Here is a 21,592-nt window from a genome sequence, read left to right as displayed (position 1 = left end):
TTCATAATTACTATTTGTAATATATATTTCTAACTACAACCATTACCTCTACTCTTTCAGCATGTAAAGCAGAGACAATTGCTACAAGTTTTTATTGCAAAAGTACTGATTATTGTAAAAATGTATTAAAAATTACTATAAGCTATAAACATAGCTACATGATTTATGTAATATTAAAAGTCATTAGGGACATAGTCATAATTTCCTATATCTCTGACTCCTTGGAGCTGTGGAAAGATTTCTAAAGAAACTGTGGCAGAATACATACATGCTAATATCTTCTAAAAGCCAAGGGAAATCTTTCCCTACCGTGCTCGCTTACTTGAAAAAATCCAATGGCACCAAGAAATTAGAAGCAACTGTTTAGTTCTTTATCTATGGTCCGTAACAAATCATTTACCATTCGGAAAAAAAAAGTGCTCTGCATTATGTTCACCGAAGGACTTCTTGTTGCATGTTGGTCCTGTATGCATTTGTCTGGCAGACTTGTTTCTATCATTCAAAGTTCTGAAGACTGAAGCTGTGCTTCTTCAAGTTAAGTAGTGGTCAAACTGAGAACCTCAACATGAACTACTGTGTCACAGAATACACTATGAAAAGGGATCTCCTTCTGACAAACCTTCTAAAAAAAAAAAGTAATGAGTAAGCTCATCTATAATCAGAAAGATCAAGACAGCATGGTACTTCAAAGATAAGTTAGTGTTTGATCAGCTGACAAGATTTTACCACACATAAATGCCCAGGTGTGAATTCTGCGCAAGCTGATCAATCTGCAAGCTTCTATTATAGTATTAGATCAAAATATTTCCTCTGCAGAGCAATTTGAAGGTCAATCATTTTTCAATTAAAACCAGTTTGGCAACATACAACATCAGGAAAATCACGTTCAGCACCACTTAAAATCAGTGCAATGTCGTTAAACAACAAAATTACTTTCAATGTTCTCACAAAGAACAAAATTATTCATTAAAGCTACCAACTTCTGATTGCTTTTCAAAGAATGTAATAGAATTTTGGTCTTGCATATCTGATGGGAACATTTCCTCCACAAAAAAACCCTTATCATTCAAGATAAAACTTCTGCAGCTTTCCCAATCAGAACAGATTTAGTTCCTTATCAGCTTAATCCTCATTTCTCTCCATTTTTCAAGAAAATGATCCATTGAAAGTTCAGCAGTACAGTTCTGAGACTAGGAAGAGATGCAAGGAAGAATTTTGTGGAGTATTTCTCATCACAGCTCTACTTGTGATTTACTTAAGGACACCCTAACAGTTAAATCAAGTTTTTCTCAGTGCACTAGATGGGAGACATTTTGTAACTTTTTTAAAAAAGAAAGAAAAGTGAGATCTGTGGTATTTTATGGATGTATCTTCAGTTTTGAAGGTATTTTTACACACCTCACATCTGTGTTTGATCTTGAGGGGCATCATGTTTTAGTGCCACATGCAGATGTATCAAGAACATCTGGTAAAACAGAGATGGCATTAACCAAGATGTTTTCAAATTCTGCTAAAATCAGTACTTTCTGAAAGAAAAAAAGCTACAAACTTGCTTCATCTAGCAGTAGAGTTGTATCAGTATACTCAGCCTGCTTCCAAAACTGCATGTCAATACGTTTAACTTGCATTCTCCAAAAGATGTATTTTGGAAGTAGTCAAGTGAACACACTTCTGACACATCAGGCCTCACTCATTCAGCACTGAGCACCATGCATATGATTCCTCCCTTATGCTGTCTTGCCACTGCATCTACCCCTTATGGATTTTTAATGTATTGGTGTGGTTTTCTTCCCACTCCATTAACCCACTGACCAGACCCAGCTGGCTGGCCTGATTCATACTGTCCTTTACAGCTGTGGCTGCTGCATCAGATCACCAAGTAAATGAGAGGCCATGGAGCTGTACTAAAGCCAAGGACTGTCTCAATTTAGATGAGAATGACGCTCCTTTGCCAGACAGGACCCTCTCCAGCTGCAAATAATGAGTCTTACTGTATGCTCCCATGTACCTCCTGTCCTGCAGGCAGGCAGTGTCCCACACCCTGAGAAATAAAACTTCAAGACTGGAAGTGCTCTTGAAATCAGACATCTGAACTATTTAAGTTTCTTTAAATTACTTAAATCTCTTTGGAAAGCAAGATTATTTTATAATTTGTTCACATCTGGGATGATCAGCTCATTATTACTCATCAGCTTTCAAAAAACAGCTGGTATTGAGTTAAGAAATACTAAACTACAGAAAAGTCAATGTGTCTTAACCAAACTTGAATTTGCAGCCTGTTAAAAGAAATAAACAAGCAAACCCTGTATGCTATTGTCTCTTCTCCCCCCCCCCCCCCTTTTTTTTTTTTTCATTGCTGCAGAATTCCCCAGAGATTTCACTCCAGACAGAACAAAAAACTTTCCTAGCAAAGGTAGACTTTGGTTTATCACTAGGGAAAAGTACCAAGGGAGGAAGTCAAGATTTCTACCACGAGAACATCAGAATTGTGATCTGAATTTTTGAGGCTGCAAAACACAGTCCTTTTGTAGCAGCCCTGGCTGAATGCTCCCTTTGCACTTCAAGTTGGCTCTTGTTTCTCTCTGATGACTTTCGGGGCTCATTTTTCGAATGGACAATTCCACATTATGAGCCGAGGCTTTGAACACTGGCTGCAAGTACACCAGCATCAGGCACAGAGCATTGCTGGAATACTCTTCTCTTCTATACTGATGCTTGGATATCTCACACCGGATCTGATGATATCATTTTAGAAGTGGAAAGAAATTATTCCTGGTTACGTGGAGATTAAATACACATCATCTGTTGCTGGACATCTGTTTAGGTTAATGCCCTCAGTATTCCTGGTGTTTCTGAGTAAGAAATGAAGAGCTTTAAATACAAAACCCTAAGTGGAATAAAGATACTACATTTAATTAGCAGAAGCTACTGTCAAATAAAATATATTTGAACTGTTAAACTAATTAATCAACTGGAAATCAAAGCAATCGCCATTTAGAGCAAAAGGGAAAACATCCAGTTTGTTTTTGCCATCTCAAAAGTGACTGATTACCACTTAGCATTATAATGATATTCCTTCAGAGTAAATTATAGACTGGCTTCTACTTTCCTGTATCTAAAGAAATAAATTTATTCCTTCTCAGCACTCCAGAAATGAGTTTTGAGTAAACTAGAACAGTAGATAAACAGATATTCTTTATTTTAAAAAACCCAATAAATTTAAGTCAGCCATCATACTAAATGAGTGCAACAAGTGGAATATAAATACTACCTACAGAGTTTCCATGTTATGAGACAAAGCACAGACAGCAATCAAAGCACAACCAACACATGCTACTTAAAGGTTCTCTGACAAAACCGACAGCTCTCTTTACCAGCTCACTGGAAAAGGACTGGAAAAATATCCCTGCTAGTGTCTACACTGTATATTTACACTTAGTTTGCTAAATATCTTGGAACAGCTAGAGAAGAACAGTTGGACCACCCAAGGCCACTCTTCTTCTCAGAGAATTACAGTTACCAGTAAAAACCTGGAAGAGCTGCTATATTTTTTTGGAGGCAATTATGGAATTATGATGTTTACTTCTAATGGTTTAATCCGTTTGCAATAGGGTCTGCCTTGAGAATCCAACACTGATGAGGTAGCTAAACCGTTTCAGCCCTGTACCCATTTTTGCACTCACAAAGCTTCCTGAAAAATTCTGTCCTGGCACTGAAATTCATTGCAACTGCCCTGTCTTCATCCAAACATCCCCTGCTGCTTCTTAGAAGAGAAAGGGAAATCCATTTTGCTCCTCATGAGTTATGGAAAACTAAAGAACAATATATTTGTCCTTAGTTTAAGAGCTAACATACTTTTCCACCCTCTTCCACTTAATGGCTGAACTTTGAAACTTGGCATATACTTTATTACTCTTTTTGGACGATGTCCAAGACTAAGTTCAAATAAAAACCAGGTTGAATAATGGAATTATAAGTGATTGAAAACTCCCTGCGAAGTGTGCATGAACTCAGTAACTTCAAAATGTAATTCTCCCTTTCCTGATTATTGGATCAAGGAAGCCCTGTATCCAGAGCATATCAACAGCAGACTCCACGCTCCTTAAAATGCGAGTTTTCCATCCCAGAAGTGCTGTAACTTTGTATACAGCGTGAGAGTCCCCAGCACTGGGGGCTGGAAGTATTCCTGAGGAGACTGACTGTTCCATCAATATGAAGTAGTGGGGACATGGCAGCAGGATTGTTTTGCAAGAGATTAACATGGAAAGTTTTAGATTAGCATATTGTACCTCATGATTGTAGCACACTGAGGGCAAGCACACTACAAATTACCTGTCAATGAAGTTGCTATAACTCATTTAAGCTTCGGTAACTCAACCACATGCAGTTGCATGCTACATCCAAGAAGCACCATCCATCTCTCAGCAGCCACAGAAACCTGAGCGTGCTACATACACAGATGATCTCGATTTCCTCCTGAAGGGTATGTTTGCCTTAGGCTTTCTCACACCACAAACGTGGTGCACCTGAAGAAACAGCTGCAGCCACTGATCTAAATTCTCCTTCAGTGCTCTAATCACCAGACACTTGTTCCTGAAGCTAAAAGGACTCCTTCTAAAGAATAATTCATTAAAGAAACTACAGACACTGACCTGTAATTAGCTCTCTGACTTCCATATCATTTGTTTTTCGCAACAGTCTGATCAATGCAGGGATCCCATCACAGTTCTTTATAGCCACCTTGTTTTCATTATCCTTCCCATAGGAGATGTTTCTGAGAGCCCCACAGGCTTTACGATGGACCTCCGGCTTTGGGTGATCAAGTAGACCCACCAAGATAGGTATCCCTTTAAGGTGCCTCACGTCCTTTTTGATTTTATCATTCTCGTAGCACAAGTGCTGCAAGTAGGCTGCGGCGTTAGACTTGACTGGATCAATAGGGTGGCTGAGCATGGCAATTACTTCAGGGAGGTCAGGGTCCCTCCACCTGGGGTCCTTACGAATGCTGTCAATAGAGGGGGAGCGCTTCCCCAGACGGTCAATACTAGCCATGCTTCCTCTCTCTGGCTGTGCCAGCGGTGCTGCGTAGCCACCGTGAAGGTAAGGTATCCTTTCTTCAACCATCTCTGTCTCGATGGGGTCATCGTAGCCCCTGTAAGAAGCAATAGTCCCAAGAAGAGAGAGAAAAAAAAAAAGCACATTTAAACACTCTGTACCTCTGAGGCAATATGGAGATTTCAGCTAACCTTTTAATATCACAACCATCATTAGGTGCGGCATATTTACACTTCCAAATAATTTATTTGTAGTAACTTGAAAATTAACCATAGCTGAGTACTCAGCAGCAATGGGACTATAGCACAGTATTTGGCTAGCAATGAAGGGATGACAGGAACAGCAAGTCATCAAACAGATTGCTTTCATTTTGGTCATGTAGCAAAACAATTATGATAGAGCTAGATTACATTTAGTATGAAACACCGAGCTTCATTAAATGTGGCTACTTCTGCAACAAACCAAAACTCTAATTAAAGGCATTCAAGGTCTGGGCCTCTTCAGCAAGTCTGAGAAGTTCCCCTACATTTCCATGTTGATGTCCACAGAAGTATACTAAACTCATCAATCTACATAACAATGTCAGAGAGGATGGAAAATCTAAGTCCTGAATCCAAGCATGTAATAAAAGTCTATCTGGTACAGAATCATTCAGAACACAGGTAAGAATCTGATGGTCAAGAGACTTGGGTCCAACTTTTGACACCAGAGTAATTTGCTGGACATCCAAAACAAGTCCAGTACTCTGAGCTTTCCTCTCCAGATCAGCAACTAACCTGGATGTAAGGCACTCTTAAGATCATTCACAGCATTAGAAAGAATGGCATCCATCTCACTGTGCCATAATTCACTGTGTGTAACTAAAGTAAGGTCAGTCACAACCCCTGAACACACCTATTTAGGTATTACTGTCCTAGTTCACACAAAGGGCAGTTACAATCAACACAGTTGAGTAACAGTATATTCTCACACTACCAATGTCCACATTCTTTAAGAAAAAACAACAAACCCAGTATTTGACAAGTATTTCTTTTTAAGAACCACCTGCAACTACAATATCTAATCTTCAGAACCCTCTAGTCCTACCCCACAATCACTTCCTGTAACTAGCTGCTAAAGACAGAACATTTCTGCAACAGATTTGTATAAAAAGGCATTTACAACTCCAGAGTTTGTTGCTGAGATTCACTGATATACTTCATCCCTTATTCAAAGGGATTTCATCCTCCAGAACACGCACAGTTTGTGCAGAGGAGCTTCAGTGCATGTGCAGTGCACCCGTCTGTGAGATAATACTTCAGGCCTCAGGAGAAGGACCAAAGGAAATCTGAAGCTTGCACACAGTGACCCACTGGTCACAGATTCTTCAATTTTTGTATGTGAATAAACCCACAGGGAAATAAGGTGACTTGCACCCTAGAAGTTATGAACTCCCACAAATGCTTTCAACTTTGTAAAGTTAGCACAAAGACTAATCTGGCTGAGAAAAATGAAGAGCTGAGGAACCCATGGGGGAGCTGAATCAAAATTCCAATGAATCCCATTGTTTTAAACCTCAAGTCCAGAAGATTTTTCTTCTTTATCCTCCCTTCCCAGTCTTCTTAATAGGTGTTGACATAAACTGACTTCTTATATAATTTTTTCAAAACAGCATCAGCTTTTGGCCTTACTGCTTCTTCCTGGACAGATTAGCTACTATCTCTGTATTGTAGCTATCTCAAGCAAGTAGTTTTAATTTTTAATTGCGACAAATGATTCTTAAAAACTTTTAAGTACTGACTGATGTTACTGAACAATTTCTGATGTCATGCTGAAGGAAGTACAGACCATTAGAACTCAAAGAAAATTGAGCTTGCTGTTATCCTGAAAGGACTGCTAATTAAACTAGACCGGGGAGAAGAACAATCGGAGGTGGAGACTGAACTTGGTCTTGTACAATTAACGCTTTTAATGTTAAAAGCGTCTCTACTGACTTTGGGTTGCTTTAATTGCTGTTCTAAACCATAAACTGAATGAAAGGATAAAAATGGGCCCATATCCAAACCTCAGAATGACTCTGAAGAAATCCCTTTATCGATGCAGTTATTTGCGTATGTATAATTCAGTACTTGCTCTACACAGTAATTTACAATATCTGGACAGCGTTATATTTTCTGTTAGAGAACAAAGCTGTTTCCATCATTCCAAGAAGAAAGTAACAACACTGAAAAGATTTACTTTTGTGCAGATATACAGGGCAGTAGTAGGAAAACTTCTTAACTACTCGTCAAACAGAATTCTGTGTTTACATATGCAAATTTGGAACAACCAGCATTAAAACTACAGCAAAAACTTATTTCTCAAACTCATCCTCATGTTAAATTCTTATTGACTGCATAAAAGAAAAGGAGTAGAAGATTAATTTTAATAATTACCCTCTGCACAGCTGTTGCTTGCATGAGTTGGTAACTTGCAAAGCTCCTTGATTTCATTACATTTGCCCAAAATAAAACTTCAGTTAGGACTTTAAATTGCAACACTGTCATGACAAGAGAGTGCATCACATAACTCTTGTAACAATACTAACTTTTCAAAAATTGTCAATCACTAGGTAACAAATATGAATGTGAATACCTGAAGTAAAGAACTAGTCATTAAGAAAAAAAAAAAAAAAACCAAACCACATTCCAACTTGCTACTTATTCTAACAAAGTTTTGTTTTAAAAAAGGATTTTTTCTTCCATTGTTCTGATACAAAGCTACTGATGCACCAAAGACAGCCAATAGGTTTTGATGATCTCTCTCTGAAGGAATCCCCAGGACACAGAGCTGGTGTAGAACAGGACATGGGAAGATGCTGAGTGTTCCATCCTGCAGGGAAGAGGTTGCATTCCTGAGCGCTGTTGGGTACAGAGAGATGTGGATGGTTTAGGATGAATCACACAGGTGGTGGTAGGGAGGGCAGAATTACTCAGAACCCACCAGCTTCTGCTCCGCAGTGAAGTGGTGACCACAGCACTTACTGCTGGCCCCATCCTCACAGCAGAAGCAAAGCATATTCAGGGAAACAGACCCTGAACCATAAGTGACTTTTAACAACTGCTGGTATTTTCATACAGTCCCATTCTTACATGAACCATTCACTTACTACTTTGTTCTTGCCAATCTCAACCTGATTCTGCTGGACCATCTCCTTAGTGAAAAAATAGGATTGCACATCTAACATGGCCATTTTAGTATACTAAGGAGCTATTTTGAAACAAAACAGCATCTCTCAACTATCTGTAGAGAAAGGATGAACACAAGAAACACTGTTGCTCAAATAAGCCCATGCAGGTCAGATCTAACATACCTCTGTAGGATAAAGCAGTGTAAAGAGTCACTGGTTAATGCATCAGTAACAAAACCCAAAGACTTCACCTGCCAGCAAAGGTAACACTTGGACACTTGACCCTTCAAGACCCTGAATAATTTTGTAGAAACTCAGATCCTGATGTGAACTTAAGAGCTATACAAGAAAGCTGAGAGGCAAGTATCACACCAATTCAGATTCACATTATTAAATACAGTGATCAAGTCTGGAGAGCAAAAAAAGAAAAAACAAAACAACCCACACTGTAATTAAAAGGAAAAGAATCCTGAAATATTTTACAAGGGAAGGTCCAAATATCAGCTCTGCCATTGTTTAACAGCATTGAAGGCTAGCAGTTTACCAAAACACATCGTCTGCAAGGGAGCAAAATAACTGATCATGCAGCATAACACAGAACTACCATGAGGCCTTTGACTGCCCTGGCAGACAGAGATCCCCTCTCTGTGGGAGTGAGGATGGTCCTGCCCAGCTCAGGTCCCAGCTCCCCTCCTTTTACAGGGGGCTTGGGGGCCAGAGAAATGGTGGAGACTAGCAAAGAGTGAAGAAGGCAAAAGAAAATATCTATCAGGGAGTTAAACACACCCAGTTTCTGAAGACAAATGAGTAAAATCAGCAACACATTTATACACAGAGTAAAGAAATCATCTGAGTTGGACCAGTGGGGGCCAAATGTGATTTTTCAATTTCACACCAGCAGAACAGCTACACTGGAAAGGAAAAACACTTGACACAGAAGGAGGACTAATGAGAGCTTCAGTAGATACAGTCCTCTGTGCTCAGGAGGCCAAGAGCTCTTTACTCTCGGGACTGAAGAGATCTGGTAGTATGCCAGAGTTGCTGACTACAAGCATCTTGCCTTCCATCTGTTTGCAAGGCAGCTGAGTTTTCAGGATGCCGTGGGTCTCGCTAATCACCTGTCTCAGGGAATTGATCAAAACACATTTTAGCATAGATAAAAACTGGGAGAGAGCTTGTGGATTTATCATCTTCCTTGTGGCTTTATCATCTTCCTTGGGGCTTCAACATAAGCACATTTGAGTAAACAGGTGAAGGATTTACAAATTTAATCCTCAACAATTTATACAAGTGTTACATTCATCACACTTTGCAGCTGGTGTCTGCTTAGGATAAAAGACCAGAAAGGCTTGGGATTTCAGTTGGGAACTTTGTGCCAAACACTGAGGAGGAAATCTAAAGGCTTTGCAGAATGAGGTCCTACTTTTACCGGCCTCTGTTCCCTGAGAGGAGGACTCACAGGAGTATTCAAAACTGGACTGAATCCTCCACTGAGACAGGTCTGAGTTATGGGCCATATAGTTAAAACACCAAAATCCCCTTGACAGGAATCATCTTAAAAGCTGCTAATGGATGAGCTGACTCAGGTTGCCACCTGCCACATAAAACTCAGCCATACGCTAGTCTTCCACTACCAGAAGATCACCAAACTGAGATCAAATTCACGCTACGGAGGAGCCTCAGAAAAAACCCACACAAATCTTCTCCAATCTGACTGCATTTTTTCCTTCACCTGGTTCTGCCCAGGCACATCCATACACTCCTGCCCCAAACTAGACAACATCCCAAAGTTGCCCACATCCTGGCATTACACTTACTGGTCATTAAACCCAAGAGGCTACGGTGACAGGTATCTTCCCAGCCTTAAGCTGCCTACACAGGAGCTGCTGTGAGACCATGCTTGAGACAGATGAAGTTAGGCCTGAAGTGCTGTCTGAAAGCTCAACTACAAATATAAGCCTTTATATTCTAGATTGAAAAAAGACACCACAAGTAGAATGTGACTAACACATATGTGACATAAATATTCTCGCACTGTCTATACATAACAGAAGAGAGACCTAGTTTAAAATTCAATCTAAAATCTCCCTCATTTCCTGGTAGTAATAATTTGGACCATGAAGTGACCAAGAAATATAGTCTCAGTGCCTTAGATCAGGCTTCTGCCATAGAAAATTTAACAGCAGAAAACTGTTTTGGTTTTGTTTTTGTCATCATTAAACATTCGTATCCTGTCTACTCTGGAATAGTAACACTGGCAATAGCTGCTCCAGAGCTGTTAGGGAAAAAGAAGTCCTATGAATGCTGGTACAAGTGCAGACTAATGATCCACTCTGGAAAGAAATTACCAGAGGCAAGAAATGAGAAATTGAACAGAAGGTAAGAAGATAATTTAAAATAATAAGATAATTTATGACTTGCCATTTTTCCCTGCTCATTTGTGTTAACTTCAAATTTAATGATTAAAAAATACTCAAAACAGTAGGGACTTTTTTTTACGAATGAAAAATATTCAGTATTTCCTGCTTCTCTTTCAAAAAGGACTGTATATAAAACACCTAGCAACACTGTAAGACTACATATTTTTAAAGACTGTGATAGAACCTCTCCTCATTTAATAAAGACAACCTACCAAATAAAGGAAAAAAAGGCATAAAACCAACTGAAGATGTGTAAATACCTTCACAAGTAAATCTGAGTAATATTAAATCAGTATTATACACCCCAATTTATTATGCCATCTGACATAAACCAAACCAGAGCACATGCTGAGGAAAAAAACATTCAGTGCCAGGTACTCTTCTTGCAAAAAATAATGTATCTTATAACAGAGACTCAGTATTTTAAAAAACCCAAAACCAAACCAAACAAGAAACAAACCCAGCCACAAACACTGAAGGGCCAACAGAGGGAATATTTGCCCTTGTGGACTTACCTGGATTTGTAGATGTTTGTGAGGAGGCACATTTTTCCTCCGTTTAAAATGAAATATAAATAGCTTAAAATGAGGCTGGTGATGGCAGAAGAAAAGCACAATAGATACTTATCTCTGTGATCAAATGGAGCAGGCAAGGGTTGGAAAGAAGAATTTGTAGTTGTAATTCCCTTGACTAGGATCCCCTCCAGACACAGCTGGGTCGCCTCCTTATCACACAGGGGGTGAGACTCACTACCACAGATTCATATGAGAAACCTCCATTAAGTCCTCTCAGACAGAACAGCATCAAAACTAAGAACCAACAGCGAGGATCCTTATTCTACCTTTAAACTATGAACAAATGAGGGCAGCACTTACTGGGAAGAAAATGAGAGAATAACGTAAGTTTCTGCAGTGAGTTAGCCAACAGAAGTGTTCTGTTCACAGCACGATGAAGATGCCCAAGCTGAAAGTTGGCACGATGTAGAAAAGCTTCTAACAGTGTTATTATACCTACTCTACACATACAAACTTCCTGAAATCAAAAGCACCATCAATTTATCACATTCATTTAATCGTTTTCATAAGGAATAAGTTAGTTTAAAAAAACCTAGAAAGGAATAATCAAGTAGTAATTACCCTCATCTTGTACAAAGCACTATTTGTAGTCTTTAGTTCCTTGCAGATCAGTAGCATATCTGAAATGCAGGTTTATTAAATTGTTCAAGTATTTCTTTGAAATGTCAAAAAGTAACTACTTATGAAGAGGCCCTCATACAATCTTACATTCTCACCAACTAAAGTTTGCTGCCACAGACAGGCTAATTACTTGTCAAATTCTCTTGATCATATTAAATATGGAAAAACACAACAAAAGAAACGTAAAAACTGAACCGGTCCTATCCAAACTGCAAGGAACAATAAATCACAGAGTTGTTTAATAAACAAGACACTTTAAAAATGCAAATGGGTAGGTTCTAAGAATACGTTTAATTATTCATTGTGCATACAGTTTGAAAAATGTTAATAAAAATTTAAAAGCACTGCTGCCTGACTGTTTTTAATGAGAACTGTAAACTTGCTTAGATGCAGGGGAACACCAATTAAAGTTTGATAGTTTGGTCAGTATTTTGGCGCCCACTGGCTGCAGATATTCCCTTTAGCCCCATAAAATATGTTTGTGGTTCCACTGGTTGGTAAGCTTGCAAGATCAAAGATGTCACAAGGGACTTAAAGGGGGTTCTGGAAGATATGCCTTGATACCTTTTCTTCTGTTTTTTTTGGTTTGGTTGGTTTTTGTTTGTTTTTAAACTATAGATGATGATTTGCAGGTGCTTGATACCATTTAGCTTTAAAATGAATTCCAGAAATATGAATGAAGATAGAGCTATGAAAGTATAAATGAGACCAGGAATGATGTAACATCTCCAAGTAGGAGCACTCCAAGACAAGAGAGTGAAAAGGCCTCCCCAAATCCCACTGCCAACTACTGCTGATGAAGCAGACTTTGGTTAGAAGTGTTAAGTCTAAAGACCATCTACACTCACGAGGCAGGTGGGTTCCAGACTCCCTTTACAGTTCTAGAAACTAAGTTAAAAGGAAAATAATGAGAACTAAATCCATACCGAAACATGCAACATGAGAATGAGGCTTCATGCAGGTGTACCCAAAAGTTTGTACATTGATTGGACAAAGTATACAAGTTTTTCAAGTTCATACTCAGAAGATGACTTTTAGCTAATAAGACTCTCTTCCCAAGCTTTTTTTTTTTTCTCTCCAAATGCAAGAGCTGATAGCTACGAGCCCACCATAAACAACTAATACCAGAAAATAGGGCATAAAACAGAACATCCCTTGGAAGGGGGACTGAATCAGAAGTAAATATAACTAAAATGACCGGTTACATAAGTGCAACACAGATGCTCTTGCCTTCCCTTTACATAGGCAGAGGACAGAATCACACAATCCTGTTTTACAAATGTTTAAGCACTTCAGTGAGGTTCAGCACAACCTGGCCATGTAGCTGAGGGTGTGCACTTAGCACAGGATCAGGAGCTGAGGCTGTCAAGCATCTCACAAGACAGCTTTTATGTAACAAGGCACCCTTCAACACCAGTATCAGCTTGTCTGCAACCCCAAACAGCTGTTCAAAATTTCTGTTTGGCAGATGTGCACATAACCAGACCTGTCAGAAATCTCAGATTACAAATACCTCTTTTCACCTTGCTAGCGTGGGATGGCTCTTGGACAAACACAATGCAGTCACCAACTTTTTTTAGGAAGAGGAAAAAAGGTAACTTAGCCCTCTTCTAGAAGACCATCTCTTTCCTTCTACATTCAACCTAAACTAAGCAGCCCATAAACACATAGAAGAGGTTCTTGAGCATTACACTCACTCCCTTCTGTACTTAATGTGCATTTTGCAGTCATTTATGGGCTAATGAAATGATGGGTTCTACCTGTTTTTATGTTAAGTAATTCCAGAACTTACAGAAGCATTAAGAGTTCAAATGTACACATTTATAATAAGTAAAACAGCTGCAGATTAGCACTGTAAAAAACAAATCGGTTTTACCTTCCTTTGTGAGGTCTTCCTCTCTCTGGCACACCTGCAGATGTCCTCCGGTTCACAGTGGAGTAATCAGGATCCAGTTCATATCCTTCATCATCTACTCCAAGGCTGCGGTTATCATCTTCCAGTCCATAGGGCTCTGGCTGGAAGCGTTCTGGCTGGGAGCGGTTCAAGTCAACATTGCTACCCACTGGCACCTGAGGCTGGGCTACAGGACCATAGTTATCCCTTCTGCTTGGCAAAGTGAAACTACCATCATCTGGCCTGTAACTGTTTCCTGGCACGTAGGCATAGCGAGGACGGTAGTTGACACCACGAGACAAGCTGCCGTAGTTATCAGACAGATCTCCGTAACCATCATGACCAATATAAGGGCGATACTGGCCTTCATGGCTTTCAGGGTAAGAATCATTGTAGCTGTTGTAAGATCTGGTTAATGTGGATGATGCTTGTGGTGTGATGTACCGCTCCCCATTCTTCATGTACCTTCTGTCTATTGAATCTGTGTAGCTGCCCATCGGAGATGAGCCATCCATTGATGGCAGGCCATCAGGCCCAAGTGGCACCTGACGCACTGTTCTGGTGGTGACTGTTTTGACCATTTTGGTAACCTGTGAAGAAGTAGCAAATAAATATGTTAATTTTCTCCTTGCCACAAAACGTGATGAGACAAACAGGGAGCCAGAACAGTAAAACGGGGATTGAGCATCACAGAGCGACACGCCTGTTGCACGGAAGCACTGGTGTAACTCATGAGTTCCACCTTTAGGTTTAGGATTTAATAGTGCGAAAAGTATTTCTATAAAAAGCTGAAAGAGAGGTCATGGAGCCAGAGTTAAGCGCACTCTGGGGCTGTTAGTACCAAATCAAAAACACTGCAGCCATGTGACAGGACGTGGAAGCAGTGCAAAGTCATCACACCAGTTCAAATTCACCCAAAGTATTTTCAGGAGCACCTTCTCTAGAGCAGACTTTATGATGCTGAGAAGTCTGTCCTCCCACAATTATCATAAACACCACATCACATTCTCTAGTTTGACAAAAATACATATGCTCCTGCTTGATCTGTATCAAATTTATATCACTGTGTAACTTGATGGAGCTCAAATTTAGCATTATCATTCAGAAAACCATGTTCTCAAACAGAAATGTTTTGGGCTTCAAGCTTTTAGACAGCACAACTACTTTATCTTTTAAGATATGCTTAAATCCAACCATCACCACACAAGCCCAACAGGTAGTTGCTGTCATTCCATTATTTTGGTGACTAACAAGTTTGCAATAATGAACCCTGATGCCACACAGCTTTTGCAACTGCAACTACCCTAAACATAAAGGGCTAGACAAGGTTGTTTAAAACATTAAAGAAAAAACTGTACACAAATACATCTTTGTCTTTTATTCCTATAAATCACATTTCATTTCAACACAGATAGAATTAGACTATTTTACATAACTGACAAAAACTGGAAATGGTAGTGTCCAGAGGGCACTTGGGTTCAGGGTTTCTTGCTAAAGGGTAAGAACAAAGACTCCTCATGACATTCCAAGAATGTTCTGTCTTCATGGGAAAGGTCTGGTAATCTGTGTAAGACAGTGCCGGACAAAAGCCACTACTATTTACAAACTAGCAAAGGACCTTCTGTTTTGGTTGGTATCTGGGGTCCATCAACTTCTGTCCAGAGTGACTGGCAAAAGCTCTTTAGGGGAGAATACAAAGTCCAGCAGAAGCCAATCTATCCTTGGTCATCCTAACTCTCATAAAGTTACTTCAACCTATTAGAAGTTACCCTAAACCCTAGTAAATGCTGACTTTCAGCCCTTTGTAAAGAAACCCAACTGAGCAACAAAACAGTACATCCACAAAGATGAGAGGGAAAATCAATCCACCGGAGTGTATCACATATAGTGAGGGGAGTAACACAAAACAAAGTTGTTAAGAGCTATTTTGGGTTTCCAAAGTATTAGAGAGCTAAATACGCCTCAGTAAATTACACTTCATGTACGCCACAGAATGTATGCATACGTCAAGACAAACAGTAACTATAACATGTATTCCTGGACCACTTAGTGACTCTGAAGTCCAAACAGATATTTTGACCTATAGCCTCTGATTTAAACATTTAGATTGGCACCAGAGTAGCCAAGCTGCTGCTAAAACAAAATAATTAGAGTATATCTCTTGAAGCACTCCAGACATGTCCTCTAGCCAGATGTTTTCATACAGAAACCCCAAATAGAAAAAAATCCACCCAAACAGCATTTCTTTTCCTACAGACATCTGTGAGCAAATGATACTTCAGCCTAATGAAGTAATGAATCCTGCAAGACTGAATGCAGCACAAATGGCTCTCCACCAACAGCATAATTAAACAGCATTGTGATGCTGAATAAAGCACAGCCAGGTACCAACATCACCTTAGTATCTAATCTGGACCAGAGCTGAAAGAATTTTTCCTCTTCAACCCAAAGGGATTTCCTTAGCATGTGAACATCAGGAAAGATGATAGCTTCAATGCCTCCAAATGTTCTTTTTTAAGCACACATTTTAATAACTAAAGGAAACTTGAAACTGAACATTTATTTCATGACATAGAATCCAGCAGCAGTTTTTGTTTATTACCTGTGCACAATACTTCTACTCTCCACTCAGTTATCAGCATGACTACTATCATGGTATTTAGAAAAGAAAAAGAGCTGGCATAGCTTACAGTAGCTCTTTGTAAAGTGGATATACACAAGTCAACACAGCTCAGTATTCTCCTACCCAAGTTTGAAACAATAGTTTTATTCAAAATAGTATGTTCGTAAGTGATCTTCTAAGAGTAGAAAAAGCAACATTTCTCAGGCCTGAAATATGCAAGTTTTGCAAAGCCATGACAAAACTGGACGCAAAGTGTCTGAATTTGGGAACCAGTAATGGGAATAACAGGAAGTAAGGTAGCATTTCAACAGTTTGATGAATCAGAAATTGATACTTTTGTCCAGGAAGAAACAAAGAGGCAGCTTTCTAGATGCCAAGAGCAGCACTCACAGAACCGCAAACTCCCTTCTTTCAGCACTATTCAACAGGGCCCAATATTTTAAATCTAACTCCGAGTTTTGCTTTTCAAGACATATGTTGCCATGCATGGTTTGTCGTGTAATTTTTCATAAAGTTGACAAGACCAGGTAGTGCAAGATAGCTAATACACCATGTCTGGCTGCAGCAATAGCAGGAAAGAAGGAACAAAGCTTTGACCTGCAGGATCCTTGGAAAAAGGCTTTGCAGAGGAGGTATTGCTGCTGTATGTCTTCACCTTGCATTCCTACTGCCAATGCTGGACTCTTGCTCATTTTTGACTGCTTTAACTTTGTTTTGAGAATCACTGTTATCGTCAAATAAAATGAAGGAACACAACTCAGAAATATTACAGCAAGGACAATTGTTTACCAATATTTAGTACATGTACACAAAAAAGACAAAGCAGAACTTCAGAACACTTTGAAAATCAACTCCTACACAATTTGTGATCTATCAGTCACACTTAATGAGTTTTTCTGCCATGCTCTGGTACTCTACAGAGTATTTACAGACACTTTTTTCTTTTTTAATAAGACCACAGAATGCAGGAGATAAATTTGTGATGTTTTTTCCAATTTGCCTTATTTTCCTGTCTTCGAGACTAGCATAGACAAGTTTTCAATGGCTGTGGCTAGTCAAAAAGACACACAGCATCAGCCAGCACGTGTAAGAACAAGTTTACAATGTTAGCACAGCCTCACCACATTATTTTCTGAATGCTTCCACTATTAACGGGTGGAAGGAATCAGAACAATCAAAACCCCCTTGTCAGACACATAAAAAGTAATACTTCACTCAAGCATGAAAGTACACATTTCTCATATCATAAAAGCATTCAGTAATGCTAAAGGTGTTACGGTGGGTCAATCAAACCAAGTCTTTTTATATTTTGAGAGAGAGGGAGTATTTGCACTCATGCCTCATTTGTCGGGGGTAGGCACTGAGCTAGATTTATCATGTGATAAACAGACAATAAAGGGGAGCAATTAGCCAGCACTGAGAAGAAGGTCTATTTATTAGGTTTCCAAGCAAAAAAAACAAACCTAAGAAACCAATCATCTTTATTTCGGGAAATCCAGATCAAGGAAATAATTTGTATTTCTTATAAGAACACAGGCAGTCTTGAGCAGCTGAGAGCATAATAAAATTCTCTCCCAGCATTTCTGTGGTTTCCCTAACACTGATGCATTAGACAGAGCAAAGGAAACTCTTCCAAGTGGGAGTCCCAGCAGACTGCCTTATCTGACACACACCTGATCCTCCACATGCATCCAATCTTGAGAAAGATTTATTTGCATAAACAATTCACTATAAATATGCTCTAATGAAAAATTTAGAGATACAAGTTACTTTGGGAAAGTGCAATTTGACTTCCTCTGTTTACTTTCCATCTCTAAAGAAAATATGTTTAAAGAGGTTTTTGTAGCCTGATTACAAATCAAAGGTGTTCAATTGTTTCAATGCTACAATCTCAGAGTACCAGAATAAAGCTTCAGATAATATACTTTCACTACTGCTATTTCTGAATATACATTTGTCATCAGACCATAAAGGAAATATTCAAATCTTTGAAACAGCTTCTGTATTTTTCTGTCCCTCATCCTGCTATTTCTCTTGAAGGATCGGAGAACAGACATGAATATCTCCAACGACTGGACTCACTGGATGCATGTGCAGACGGTACAAGCAGATCCCTCAAAGCACACAGTGGTCAGACACAAGAGGTGTAAAGACAGTGCTGAGATTTCAGTTGAAGTGGGCTATCATAGTCAAATGAAGTCCCCTTAGCAGTACCTAAAATTTTGCCTTCCATTTTGTTATTGAGGTTGTTTTTGTTTTGCCCCCTTTTTTTAAAATAAATTAAGTACATTATAAAAGCTGACAGGGTTAAAAATTTTGTTGAAACCATGTCATATAACAAAAAACAGATGAGAAGGAATGCATGGGGATAAAAGCATTCTGACATTTCTGAGAGCTTATTTTTGAACTACGGACTGTAAAAATTAATCAGGCCAAGCAGGCTGAAGCTATTACCTTTCTATTAAATGCTGTGTAAGAACTCGCCCCGTGGGTTTTCAAAACAACAGCTCAAATTTCTCCCCTTCAATTTCAAGCTTAACATTTCACATTTTGAAAAGGCCGTCAACTTCAGCTGAAATCCATTCCTGCTTTATTACCTAATTCCCTTGAAATTTCTGCAGAGTTCCAAAGAACTGCATCTTGGGGTACCTGGCACCACCACAGCTGAAGAGTTTCAGTCACAAGCACTTTCCCATCACTGGTTCTAGGAAGTGGGAGCAACAGTGAATCACTGTTGGGAAAGATCTGGCCTTGCTGAGTATTAGAAAGCACAAGGCAAATGGATGGAATTAAAATTAAACAACTTTGTATACAGATCAAATTCACAGTTTGTTATCATAAAACATAATTTTCAATGAATAAAAGTGACCTAAATCTCTCCAATCTTTTAGCATTTCAAAAGATAAAAATAAAAGGTGCCTGAAGAAAGAAAAAAAAGCAAACACACATCTAATTTGCTTTACTGAGTTCTCTTGAGCCACTTACAAACAGACCCCCTTTAACACATGGCAGCATTCCAGCTGACAGGCAAGAAGTGGTAGTCTCTCCCCAAGGTGACTTTCACTGTTTTAGCATGATAGGTATTTGGCTTCCAGAGAGATTATAGAAGTTGAAATGAAGTATTATCTGCTACATCTTTTGTGCAGTGAATGTTATATGTAGGGACTTAGTACAGTACTAAGAGAATAACAGTTTGGGGAAAATTACTCAGAGATATCTCATTCTGAAAAAGCAGATGTTCTCTATTTGAAATATGTCAAATATTAAATTCTATTATGCCTTCTTCCTGCTTCACTGCTACAGCTATCTTCAAAGATGTGGGGAAGAGCATAGCAAAACTGTCAATGCTTCTAGATTAAGGTTGTTTACTTAATAGACTATTGAAGAGAATAACCTCTATAAATTATGGTTTTGAAACAATGGGGGAGGGGGAATAAAGGAACAGTAGCACACAGGAGCATTCACACTTACAGCTTTTGCTATGCTTCATTTCAACAGGAGGAAATTTCAGAGGCATCACTCTCCAGCAAGCTAAAGATTCACATAATTTAGCAAAAATAAATGTGGGTTTGGTTTTTTTTGAAGAATCTAAAAATACATACTAAATTCCATTAGGTTGATTCATCCCCATATAAGATATCTAGCAAAGAAAGTAAAATCTCTGGTCTCTTTGGCTCTTAAAAAAACATGACCTGTGTTATTTACTCTGTTAGAGGAAGCATCTTGGGCAGCCACTTTCTTTGCAATGCAAATATGCTGGAGATCATGACTGGCACTGTCCAGTACACCCTTCTAGTTGCAGAGGTAATAAAAATAGGTTCTAAAGCCTTTCTCAGAGAAGCCTAGAGCAAGCACTGCAATGTAGAGCGTAAAAACCTTTATTTGTATGTGGTGCTAACTACCTTGACTTAACTGATTGCTCAAAGTAAAATAAAATCTGAGCATAAACCTAACCCCCCCAACATTTAATGAACACACTGTGACTATCTCAAGTTTAAACATCACCCTTATTAAGTAACAGATTAGATATTACTGGAAATACATGTGAGGATTCCCACGATAGGAAATGTTGCTCCTTTACAAGGATAAGAAGTACCTGCACACTAAAAGCAAGGCCAAATGCATGTGCAGTTTTTTTGTTTGTTAGTTTAGCGGTTTCTTTGGGGCTGGGGGGAGTTGTGTTGGTTTTTTTTTCCTTTGTTTTCTCTATTTTCCTTTTTTTTTTTTTTTTTTTAATCTCAGAGGAAACAGGCAAAGACACATAGCAGTAGTTTCTGGGCTCAACAAAGATCCTACTAGAGCACAGTGCGTGCCCTCTCATCAGAGAAATGCTTTCCTTCACCATGCTCATCTAAGCAGCAAGGTCAGAATTTTGCCACTGCACAAAGGTACCAGGAAACTTAATTTTCTGTGTGAGGCTCTCACATAATAGTATGACCTATGAAAGCACTATGATGATACCTATTAGAAGTGATAGTAAGTCGATGCCAATTAATTCCATGACAGTTAACTGATGCTGTTAAACCCCAGTGACAACAGTTTTCATTTTCACATTCCCTACCAAAACAAAAAGCAAGTGCAAGACCAATATGATTAAAAAAAAAATAACAACCTGACCTCAGTTTAATATCTGAGAACTGTTAAATCTATGCCATATTATCATAGCAAGGAAAAGTCAAAACAAAACCATTTCAGAGACAAAATCTACCTCAGCAAAGTCACAGCACCTCTTATGACAGAGCTTAGGCTAAGCCAACTCCATCTGTGTTTTGACATTTCAGAATCACTTTTTTCAACAACTGGATTTAAAAACCCCTTTTTCTAAAGAGTTCATCTTTTTAGCAATTAAATACTAGGAAACATCTCTGGACAATACGTACATTGAAGTTAGTGGCATAATTTGAAAAAAAACCAAAAACGGAGAGCAAGACAGCTAAGCACCCTCCCCCCATCCTGGACACTCTTCAGTGTCTGGAATAAACTACAGTAACTGAAGAAAGCCTGGCTCTTTCAACAGTAGCTCTAGGGTTGCTGCTTTTTCAGTTTTCCCATATGCAGGTACAATGCCTGTTTTGGAGCTGCCACTGTACTTTTCTGTGAGATGGAAAAATTGCAGGTATAGCACACATTGGAGAAAACTGCACCTTTTAATGCCACGACAAACATGTAGCTTTATCAGTGGCATGACTATTTCAGACAAACTATTCCATTCCACGTGGTCCCGTTATCTATGGACGACTGCATGGCCTCTCCTAT

General features: G+C 39.0%; 1 protein-coding gene across 6 annotated transcripts in view; it reads right to left on the bottom strand.

Annotated features, from left to right (window-relative positions):
- The window catches only part of ARVCF (ARVCF delta catenin family member), a 288,989-nt gene that overhangs the window by 75,777 nt on the left and 191,620 nt on the right, over positions 1-21,592 (bottom strand). For all 6 annotated transcript variants that reach the window (XM_074921410.1, XM_074921412.1, XM_074921411.1 and 3 more), the window contains 2 exons: positions 13,696-14,303; positions 4,653-5,152 (listed from right to left, as the gene is read on the bottom strand). In XM_074921410.1, the coding sequence (XP_074777511.1) occupies positions 4,653-5,152; positions 13,696-14,303 (1,108 nt within the window). The remainder of the gene's footprint in view (positions 1-4,652; positions 5,153-13,695; positions 14,304-21,592) is intronic.

The sequence above is a fragment of the Athene noctua genome, chromosome 17 (assembly GCF_965140245.1).
Source record: "Athene noctua chromosome 17, bAthNoc1.hap1.1, whole genome shotgun sequence".
NCBI lineage: Eukaryota > Metazoa > Chordata > Aves > Strigiformes > Strigidae > Athene > Athene noctua.
The sequence above is the reverse complement of the archived record's forward strand: the minus strand, read 5'-3'. Positions and strand labels throughout refer to the sequence as shown.